Genomic DNA, 12,010 nt, shown 5'->3' on the forward strand with positions numbered 1-12,010 from the left:
AGAAAGCCCAACACGGAGCTCAAACTCACAAATTAGGAGATCATGACCTGAGCCAAAGTTCGACGCTCAGCCGACTGAGCCACCCAGGCGCCCCGAAAATAAGTATGTTTGTAAGCCAAAAGAAGAATGTGAAGGCCAGCATAAGCAAGGTGGAGGGGAGCCCCCTAATGCCTATTAAACCTCAGCATGTGGAGGCTGCCCCCCTATACAGGGGGGTTCCGCATTACCAATTCGATTGTCGGAGTCCAAACCTGCATTGTTTTCTCACCCTGAAAACTCATCTAACTTTAACAAGTCATCATTTTGTATTAAACTTGAACATATCTTTCAAGTGATACAGAGAAACAATAACTTGGGATTACTATTCATTTACTATTATCCTAATTAGTTAAAATCTATCACCACAAAAAAACTAAAAACACAGATTTCCCTTTGGTCCTGCCTCTACCCCTGAACCAGGGACCCTGAGGTGATCTATAAATCATCTTGGCCGCTTGAAACGCTTGATGGTCTAGAAAGCTTATAAACAGCCACATAGGTCAAACACATTGTGACTGACCCTTCTGTGTTAAATTTAAGATTTACTCTTCCCCTTTTTCTTAACTGATCTGACCAACTTGGCCTGCATTTTTGTCTTAAACCAATGTAACGGAGACAAGCCTCAAACCCTTGCTCACACATGCAGAAATGGGCCTCATCTTACTCCCCACCCCAAGTACATACTGAGAATCAAATCTAACCCTCACTTTTGAAACCTCAAGTTTGAATACACAATTTTAAATTATATAAAAAGAGCATATTTCTAATTTTATGTTTTAGCCTCAAAACCGTAACTAGACCCAGTTATTTTCCATTGTACCATGTCCTATTTTTTTAGCTTTAAAGATAGTCTTCTCAGGTGAAATAGGTGAAGGGGATTAAGAGGTCAAACTTCTAATTATAAAATAAATAAGTCACATATGGTCAATGATACTGTAATAATCTTGTTCAGCGATAGATGGTGACCATAGTTATCACGGTGAGTACTGAGTAATGTACAGAATGGTGGAATCACTTTGTAAAGACAGACAAACAGACAGACAGACAGATAGATAGATAACCTTCTCTTTATCCACAAGCCCTGATCCCCTTATATACAGTGGGCCTAAGCTGAATATACAGAAGTCTCTTCTTGAAGGAAAACTTTCAAAACTTCCTTAGTATTTGTCCCAAGTTGCTTTTCTCTTACTATTATGCTTTGCTTCCCTATAAATTCAGCACATATCTTAATTTCTTTTTATTTCCCTAAACTCCCAAGTCAATCATGGACCAGAGACTGCTAGGACCAGAGCACTTTTCATATGTGTCTCAAGCAGAGGTCACTGGTGGCCTGGGCCAGGAGACCAGGGAGGCACTCAGACTGGTGGCCCTCACTCTGCCAGTCTATACTGAGGGCACAGCAGGCCAGGAGCACCAAGAAATAGGAATTAGTTCAAGAATTTGCCTCATACTATCAGGCTCTTCCTTCCGGTATTGAAGGAGATAATCCTCAAAAAGCTCAATGCAGTACTGGACAGGGAGTAAACATTCCCCTCTCACGGGGCTTCTCCAGCCAAGTAGCAAGTACAAAAATGCTACTGCATGAAGACCCAGTCCATAAATGGAAAACAGCTTCCATGTTAGGAAACTGCCTTAGAAGTAAGTTAAGTGGCTTTCTTTTTATCCTCACCTACCTACTTTATTTTTTCACAATACAAAACATCTTGTGGTCCTTTGAAATCTACATTGATTCCTACATTGACAGCCTTTGGAGAGTCATTTGGCCATTCTCCCCAAGTGCAGAAACACATTTTTCCAGTAATATAATTTGGATGTCATTCACACTTGCCTGTTTAGTTTCTTTTGTGTTTAATGTATTTTTTAACAGACAAAGAGATCAAAGACCTAACTCCAGTGGAATTATTTCCCTCAATTTGGCAGGACTTCCCAACAATGACTGTCTAAGGGATAGCTTTTCTGCACAAAGCTGCCCAATTTAATAAAAAAAGATTGTTCCCTACATTGATTCCATATTGATGCCAATTTGGCATCAGGCTTTTTCTTTTACCTTAATAGACATGTTGAATGTCTTCTGTCTAGGTCATTTACCTGAAGTGGCAGTGATAGCATTCAGGAATCTAGTTTGTTCTTTTTAGGAGAAAAACAAGTTCTTTTATACAGTCTATGCATAAGCAGTTTCAGAACTGTCTTTCCTCCAAATCTCTGCCCCATGCCTTTCTCCTGCTTTGTCTTCTCTCAATGTTCTTGGCAGGCTTCTGAGAATGCCCAGCTCTGAGTGGAAACACCCAAGATTATTCTAAAAGTGCTGGTGGAAATTGCTGAAGTCAGCATGAATTCCTTTCTTCCTTCCCTTCCCTCCCCTCGCCTCCCCTCGCCTCCCCTCGCCTCTCCTTTCTTTTTTTTCAGTAGCAGAAATCTGTGTTGGTGGGGGCAGGCCTGGCTCCAGTCTCCCGGGCAGGCTGTGGCAAGCCTTCTGTAATGGCTATGTGTCAGGGCTGGTGTGGAATCAATCACCAAGGATGGTTGAACCCAATGGTTGTGTGTCAAAAAAATTAAATAATCGGGTTCCCTTTTTCCAATAAAAAACACAAATTGCCCCTATTATTTATCTACTTTATTATATCAAATGCTTCTCTCCCCTTCAATAAATATATGGTATAAAGACTTTGTATCCAGAAGTAGCCTAGCGACCCATCCAGAAAAATGTCAACTTCTTTGTTCCAAAGTCTTGAAAACACTAGGGAAAGCTTGAACACCGAAGGTAGTATCGATATAATCCACAATGAGCGTACTTCCTCTAAGTAGTTTGCATGGGTTTGCCTATTTAGCCATCATCACAATTCTATGAAGCGGATACTATTATTGTCTCTGTTTTATTGATGAAGAAAATGCAAGCAGAGATGTGAAGTATTTTCCCAAGGTTGCACAGCTGGCATGTAGCAAATCTAGGCTTTGCACACAGTCTGACTCTAGATTCTACCTCTTCCCCTTGCTCCAGCCCCTTGCTCCCTTTGAGTTAATTAACCTTGTGGTCTCCAAATTATATTATGAACAATAAACTATGTTAGAAATCATATTAAAATTTGTTAAAAAGAATAGCCCTATGGCTCAGTCAGTTAAGCATCCAACTTTGGCTCAGGTCATGCTCTCGCAGCTCACGAGGTTGAGCCCCACATCGGGCTCTGTGCTGACAGCTCAGGGCCTGGAGCGTGCTTCAGATTCCCTATCTCCCTCTCTCTCTGCCCCTCCCCTGCTCATGCTCAGTCTCTTCTCTCCCTCTCTCTCAGAAACAAACATTAAATAAAAAGTTTAGGGGCGCCTGGGTGGCTCAGTCGGTTAAGCGACTGACTTCAGCTCAGGTCATGATCTCACAGTCCATGAGTTCGAGCCCCGCGTTGGGCTCTGTGCTGATAGCTCAGAGCCTGGAGCCTGCTTCAGATTCTGTGTTTCCCTCTCTCTCTGACCCTCCCTTGTTCATGCTCTGTCTCTCTCTGTCTCCAAAATAAATAAACATTAAAAAAATTAAAAAAAAAAAAAGTTTAAAAAGAATAGCCCTAAGAAAGAACTTTATTAAACAGTGTTAAATTTCTCAACCAAGAGTATGTAAGTTATATGGCTACTGCCACACAATAGCTGAGAGAGTGGAGGGTCTAGAAATAGGACAATAAACCCTTTAAAAATCAAGTTGCTGGGGTGCCTGGGTGGTTCAGTCAGTTAAGCGTCTGACTTTGGCTCAGGTCATGATCTCACAGTTCATGGGTTCGAGCCCCACGTCGGGCTCTGTGTGGACAGCTCAGAACCTGGAGCCTGCTTTGGATTCTGTGTCTCCCTCTCTCTCTGCCCCTCCCCCCTCTCTGCCCCTCCCCCGCTCCTGCTGTGTGTCCCTCTCTCTCTTTCTATCAAAAATAAATAAACATTTAATTTTTTTTTTTCAATTAAAAAGAAAAAATCAAGTTGCCTACTTCACAACCAGGTCCTATCTCCTGGCTCCCTCCTGGGTTCTCTGGAAAACCAGGGATTCAGCCAGATTATTGCTTTTGGCCTCTAAGCTCCATACACTCATGACTTGAAAACAATAATGTCTAGACAAGATGAATAACGTTTAGAGACAGTAAATGTGAAGTGAAACAACACCGTGGTCAGAACTTTACGGGAAAGGAGAAACGGAGCAGGGTCACTTCTTTTCTTTTTTTTGGTTTCTGGTCATCTCAGACTTTCCTGACTTCAAAAAGTTGCACTGTCTGGCTGTGCCCACTGTTTTCACAATTGAACTTATTTTGGCAGGTCTGAAAAACAACTCTTGGCAGCCAGTAGAGACCCAGGTTTTGTGAGTTCTAACACTTGAAATTGTGGGGGGAGTCCTCTTTAAGAAAAGGAACACGAATTTATAAATGCAAACTTTGTAGATGCTAGAATGAAAGTCACAGCCTCCTTCCTGGTCTCCTTGCTTCCGCTCTCTTTCTAATCTAAGTTCTTCCCATGTAAAAACTTTAGGTCCCAAAGTGTGTTTGTTCAGAGATGGAAATAGACATGTGACAAAATGAGAGAGATCCTCTGGCAATTTAGCTTGGGAATTTTCTCACAGCACATTCATTCCTAGTGATTCCATGCTGCATATTAGCATAACAAAGGCACTAAGAAATCCTGGGTTTGAAAAATCTGCAAAAACTTATCTGTCATGGAATCTTTTTTTTTTGTGGAAGAGCTATTAGCATTTCACGAGTAAAACTGGGTTTGTAAGATTCTGATCTAAGTTAATTTTCATAAAGCATTCCTGTATCGTGCTTCTCCCTGGATGAAAAATAAGTTCCAAAGTTCATTTATGCCTCCAGGATCGGGTCCAAATTAACCAAGTCAGTAGTCCAGGGCATCCCTAATCTGGCCTGATGCCACCTCAACTTTATCTACTCCGTCTTCAAGAGCAAATGGCCTGCAGCAGTCAGTTCCCCCATGGATGAGCAGGCAGGCTTATCCCTTACAGGAGACACCCACGTGGTTATCTCACTCTTACTGCCGAACTCTCAGGCCGGCATTTAGTCCTAGGCCACACCTAGCATTGTTAACTGAATATTTCCACGTGGCAGCTTTCTCTCCGTCAGCTAACTATGTTTCCAGAGGCAGAGAACTTTTGTCTTCCTCAGCACTCAAGTATGCATTGATGACTTCACTGTGCAAACAGATGGCACTTAATAAACATATGTTGCCTGAATAAATGAATTAATGAGTAAGTCTTGGTGGACTTCCTTTCAAATCAATTGGCTTTACAGGTATCTGAGTCCAGGCCAACCAGAGCAGATTGAGGATGAACATACAAGCGTATCAGGAGATATCACGGATCCAGCCCCATCTCTAACACCATATCCAGTGATGCAGAGAAGTGACTTAAGGGAGACATTTTATAGACTAGACCATGCAGAGTAACTATCTACCTTGCTGGGGGGACCAGATGAGAATATGTAAAACGGGGCTTTAACGAGGGATAGTAGAAGATATAGGTACATGCAACATTGGATAAAACTTCCTTTGCTGATCACAAAAATGTACAATTCCCAGAAATTCCTTTTTAACAGATGCTTAATTAGCATCTGCTGACTTTGATAAGTTGATCACTGAGTCAATTTTAATGCCGTCTCAAATCTTAAATTAAATTATCTTATTTTCTTAACATGAAGGCTCCTATTTTATCTTATAGCATGGGTAATTCTTCCCTCCAAGTAGAATAAAATTAAACAGGTTCATAAAATATTCATTAACTTACATATGAATGCATATATATATCTGTGCCTCTAAGCTTAAATTAGTTGTCTCCTATAGCCTGGGATAACTAAATATTCTCTCAAGTGGCTTATCTTTTTGATGGTTCTATTATTTGATCTATGGCCTGAAAGTCTTTTTACTTAAATACAAATACCTCTACTTGTATATAGTACAAAGTAATTAATTTAGGCATTTCATTCATATATATAATCATATTCACTAGAGTCCATGTCCAGATTCTATAAATCCACATTAGCGATGCCAGGAGCAGACTGTTGGATCTTTACTTAAACAATACTTTTGATGCTGATAGTGATGACCTTGAACAAAAAGCAATGCCAAAGGTGGCCCATCCGAGCTCTGCCCCTGATGATCTCATTTACTTGAGCTGGGGTAACAATGGACCATAACAGGATTTCAAGCTCCGACTCTACTGGCGACCAACTAGCTGGTGACCCTAGACAAGTCCCCTAGCCCCACTAGGTCTTAATTTTCCAATTTGTAATTTGAGATGGCTAGATGGGATATAGTAAAATTATGCGACTCCAATAAGCAAATTCCATGTTCTATTAAAAACGCCTCTAAAAGGCTTTTGGTTAATTAGGGAACTAAAATTAGACTGACCTATAATTAGCTTCTTAGATATGAAGTATCAGCCACACTCCTGGTGCTTAACTGGTATCAGTCCCAGGTTTACTGCATGTCAGGTTGCTAGAGTCACTTCAGGAGGAATTACAGGACAAGCCTTTCCTTGACTGGCCTTTTCTACGGCTATTTATTTCCTCATTTTCCAATTATGAACACATTTATTAGAATCCTTGTGACATAAAGATTTCTTCATTTACATGTAAACTTAAAACATTTTTGAGGGAACCAAAACCAGGCCCTTTATAGCAAATGTTATAAATGGAGGACAAAGAAACTTTAAAACATATTTTGTAAAAGTAGGTGAGTTATTCCAGATTGATTAACCCTTTTAAGTCATTTTGCAACCCACCAGTGATATCAAACATATTAAAAAAAAGAAGCAAAAAGACAGAAATATAAATTTTTTTGAGCATTTGATGTTTTTACAGTTTATGTATGAAAGATTATATAGATTAAGAATGCACATGCTTTTGGGGCACCTGGGTGGCTCAGTCAGTTAAGCATCTGACTTCAGCTCGGGTCATGATCTCACGGTTCGCGGGCTCAAGCCCTGCATCGGGCTCTGTGTGGACAACTCAGAGCCTGGAGCCTGCCTCAGATTCTGGGTCTCCTTCTCTCTCTGCCCCTCCCCAGCTCATGCTCTCTCTTCCTCTCAAAATTAAATAAACATTAAAAAAATAATCAAAAAAAAGAATGAATATGCTTTCTGTGAGACACTCTCATAAGGGACATGCTTCCTAATGATTGTTTTATATCAGCTGAGAAAATTATCAATCACCTACCATGTGTAAGACTCTAAGACAGCTACAGTGGGAGGAACAGAGGCATAAAGGACATGAGTGTGTCACTAAAGAAACTGATAACACAGATGAAATAAGATGGACATGTAAAGATAATGATGAACACGCTACAGTATAGAATAAAAGACGAGTGACAGATGTAACATGTGCTGAGGAAGGAAAAATGTGCATTGATCATATTTACAAAAGAGCTCTAAAAAGAGGATAAATGGAATAGATTTTTAAACAGGAAATATAATACTAAGTTTTACAAGACCTATTCAGATATGTTTTGGAGTGGCACTCACTGAAAAATATGAAGCCAATGTACTAGGCACTTGATCTAATAAGAGTAAGTCTACCCAGGAGCATTTGGTGTAAAAGAAAAGCCAGACTTACCTGTACATTGGCATGGACCGACCCAGGCACTTGATATTTCAGCTCATGGGCTGTTGTTTGAGATTTTGGAAGCAGAAAAGGATACGAAAGGGACCGATACTTTGATTTCATTATCTAAAATGAAGAAAAACAGATTAAAAAAAAAAAAGATCCAGATGAGAAAATAGCTCCATTCCTCCCTACTTTTGTGATTATAAAAGAAATTAAGATTCATTTGAAAAAGAAAAATGTTAACAGTGAATGTTTCTAGTTGAAGAGGCAATAGATGATTTATTTTTGTGCTCTTTCCATTTTCCAGTGGCAGAGAACTCCTTTTTCCCTTCCTCCTTTACCTTTTGGAGTAAGGCATGTACTGTTTTATATTTTTAAAGAAAGCCTAAGTGTAATCTAGAGTTATAGAGGTATATAATTCCAAAAATTGTATTTTTTTTGTAAACTGATTTCTTACTATCCTGTCACAGCAATGTATAACTGTATATTATATTTTAATAATTTCACAAGAAAATTATATAGAAGAACCATATGTCATAAATTCTTATTAATGTGCATTTCAGTTATTTCCCATTTTATCAGAATTATTAGAAGCAATGTCCAAATAAATTACCCTGTTGAATTACTTTTTAATGTAAGTACCCAAAAAAGATTTTCTGAGATAAAGGTTGTATAATTTTTAAAAAGTTTTTGGGGCTTACCAATTTATCCTGCCAGGGATGGAGTATACAAGCAACAGAAATCCCCAAACCAATCACAGATACTAGCGGGTTAAAAGTAATGTCCCTTCATTTATTCATTCATGCTCCCTTAATTTTGGTTAAAAATATTTCCATTATTTCTAAGAGGTTATCAAGTTTATGCAAACGAAAGTTCACGTTAATGAAAACTAAGGGGAGACTCTAAGCTGTTGATAAAATAATTTTGTCCCAAATTATCAAGGATGCTAATGCCTTGTCATAATTCATAGTAAATAAAACGGAAGCTTAATGACACCAGGATGGTAGGTACTTAAGTTCTTCCTCTATGTAATGAAGGCGTAGTAAAGACGTCACAGTCTGGACAAAAGGAAAATGGCTCTATCTTCTCACACTGCTTCCCTTTGCTCAGAATCTCCTTCCAGAAGCCTGGACCAGTATGAACCCAGTACAACGCCAGGACGAGAGGGACTTGAAAGCTCGAGCTCTTTCCTCCCAACAAGGCCCTTGCCCCCTACAACAGCTTTCTAGGTGGCCATCAGTCCAAACCAGATGCTTAATCAACACTGAGCATCCAAAATGTTAAAAAGATCACAATAGGCCCTGAAAGTAGCATCTATCTCTCCGTGCTTCGAATTGCCTGTGGTGTGAAAGTTTAGGGACATTTTCTTTTTCTTTTGCCCACAGACCCCGGCGCTCTGGCAACCAGGCACTGAAGAGCAGACGGGCCACAACGGCCCCTTCTTGCCAACCCTCTGGGCTCCTCCTCTTCCAGGCTATTTCTCTTCACATGGACTGAATCATGATAAAACCATCCACGTACCTTCGTGAAGTTCCAGCGCTGGATGAAGTGACGTGCTACGTCACGAGCTGCCTTCCCGTGAACTGCAGAGGCAATGTCATGCCATGGCATCCGGGGAGTGGAGTGCCTGTCAATGAAATCTGCCCAGGTGCCCCGGGCAAGGATCGTCACTAACTTCTGTGCCACAGACACAGCCATCTGATTCCAGCACTCACCCCAACCATGATATGTAAAAGGAAACATGGTAATGTTCACTATGCGTATATTACTTGGCTTGGGTGGAACAATACCTTTATAGCCAAGAAAAACATAGCTATCTATTACATTGAGGAGCACGGTCCCCCAAGTTCCTCCCCCAACAGGTTTCCATTTCACTTAGTACAACATAATCACTAGTCAAGGCAAGATGTGAATTGGTGTAAATTATCTAAGGCTGTGTACTTAATATTACATTTTTCTTCTAAATCCTGTTGAAATAACCTCAGGCTGTATATACAGTTCTGTCTTTCTCTTCTCTTAGACACATAAGCACAGTGATAATCCGAAAATGGGTCATTTTAATGCTGGAAGATGAAGATGATAAGCAGAAAAGGAGAACAAAGGAAGTCACCTCTTGTAGAATTACAGATTATTACCCCCCAAATATGCCTTGATGGAACCTGGAGGTTTCAAACAGTAAGCTATGTTTCATGCTCTTTTCTTATTATACTTACAAGGAAATGTCCTTGTGTATATGACTGGATCATAGTCTCCAAAGTTTTACCAAATATTCAAAACAAAACAAAGCAGAATAAAGGACATTATATCCTGTACATGCATACTTGCTGAGATGCTGACAAGTAAAAGACAAAACACAAGCAGCCACCCACGACCATGGTACTCACCAGCAAAAGGTTTATCAAGTTGAACCCAGTCTTTGAAGACAAAATTGCAGTAGTCCTTTCCATGCCAGAACCTGGTTTCCCCATGGAGCTCTCCCATGCCTGTCTGTAAACTGCGGAGGGAGCTGGTGTCTGTGAAGGCAGCAGAGACTGTGTTCAGGTGGGCCCCAGGGAGGGAGGCTCACGTCTCATTTATTGAATGGCTAGAGGCTTCCGAACTGTTATCTTTAAGCCTTGGAACTAGGGTAGCATGTGTTCATTCTATCTGAGGCTGTGGGCTGGTGAGGTTTCATAATCCATAAAAGTTTACCATTAGTGAGTAGTGGGTGCTATAACCAGGTTCATTACTTGACAATGAAAGTCAACGTTCTTCTCCCCATCTACTAGGTGACTGAAGAACATCTCACAAAGTTAACCATGAATAAAGAACTTGCTGAGAGGGACTACGAGAGAGCAATAAAGCCAGGTCAGGCAGAGAAACATGAATGGGAGACGCCATGAAGAAGTCATGCCCTTGGCTCTCTTCAACCAACATGGCGCATGCCCAATACATAATTTTGTCTTTTGCATCTCAGAATCAAGAACCTCAAATCAGCACACAGCCCCTGTTCCTGCCCTGGGATTGTCAAGCTGACTGACACCGAGCTTCATCTTTTTGGGTCAGAAATTCTTTACATGTAAAAGGAAGAATTTGGCCTAGATGGCATCTAAGATCTTTGGCTCTAACATTCCATACTCCCAACATCATAAATGACATCCATAATAAATATCACAAGAACACACAGAGCTTATGATCACATAAGGCGCAAAAGCAGCAACCCACTGCAGCATTTCACAAAGAGCTTTGCCGGGACCATTTTACTTAAGGATGAAAATTCTGACTTAAATAGTTTGTACATTTATGGGATATGGTGGCCACATAAACAACTAAGCAGGAAGACAAGCAGAACTACAAATCACAAAGCAGCGCTTGGCACAAAAGAGGTACTTAACAAACACGCTGGGTACAAAACTATTCATTGAATGAATAAATGGTAACACGTACCAGTGAGAGGAGCGGACCAGCCCCCTACCACCACATGTCCCAGAATGGTCTTTCTAAAACGCATACCATTGGCTTAAAAGCATTCTAAGATCACCTGCTGCCTGCCCACGGGGAGTCAGGTCCTAAAAGCTGAGTGTGCACAGAAGGTTCTTCCCAAACTGATGCCAATCTCCCTTTCTGGCCCTTGTTCTTCCCCAACCCAGGCCCCGTGCACACCACATTTCTCCCAGTGTTTCGACAGGCGTGGTTTGTTACGCCTTGGTACAGTTGGCACATTATTCCTTCCCGTCCGGAATGCCCTTCCCTCCCTCTCATCCTCAACTCCACATCTTTCTAGAGCTACAATAGCTGTCACCTGCCCTACAGGTACCTCCCAGATCCCAGAAGGGTGAGGCTACCACTAGCACTGCCGTAAAACCATCAGTAGCTGCACACCCTGGTGCCTCGGACTCCCTGACACAATTGTGCACGGATGCTCCCCACGAGTCTGGAAGCTCTTCGGGGTGGAGAGTGTGCCTTCACTGTGTGGTGTAGCTCCTGGCATTCAGTAGGCAATCAATACGTACTTGCAGAACAAAGGTTTTTAAACAATCACCACACACACACACACACACACTGCTAATATTCTAACTTAAACTGAATAATTAACCTTCAAAGGTTATTGACATAATCTATAAAAGAAAAATGTCTTAAAAGTGCTAAATATTAACAAAACTAAATAATGTTAAAAATAGCATTCTATTGACTTCTCCCAGTGATTTATTTTCCTGCTCTGTTGAGACTGAAAGGCCAAAGTACTGGCAATCTGTTTGCTCACCTGTAAAACCTTTAGAATATATATATATATATATATATGGTAATATATACATAAGCTAAAGCTTAACATTTATATGCATGCATGTGTTTAAAAATTAACTTTCACCTAACAATCAGTTATGATAAGAAAAACAAAACAAAGCAAATTCTCATCT

At 40.6% G+C, this 12,010-nt stretch overlaps 1 protein-coding gene across 8 annotated transcripts in view; it reads right to left on the reverse strand.

Annotated features, from left to right (window-relative positions):
- Positions 1–12,010, reverse strand: part of PLD1 (phospholipase D1) — a 207,662-nt gene that overhangs the window by 61,125 nt on the left and 134,527 nt on the right. For all 8 annotated transcript variants that reach the window (XM_058732391.1, XM_058732392.1, XM_058732393.1 and 5 more), the window contains 3 exons: positions 9,998–10,126; positions 9,135–9,253; positions 7,623–7,736 (listed from right to left, as the gene is read on the reverse strand). In XM_058732391.1, the coding sequence (XP_058588374.1) occupies positions 7,623–7,736; positions 9,135–9,253; positions 9,998–10,126 (362 nt within the window). The remainder of the gene's footprint in view (positions 1–7,622; positions 7,737–9,134; positions 9,254–9,997; positions 10,127–12,010) is intronic.

The sequence above is a fragment of the Neofelis nebulosa genome, chromosome 5, assembly GCF_028018385.1.
Source record: "Neofelis nebulosa isolate mNeoNeb1 chromosome 5, mNeoNeb1.pri, whole genome shotgun sequence".
NCBI lineage: Eukaryota > Metazoa > Chordata > Mammalia > Carnivora > Felidae > Neofelis > Neofelis nebulosa.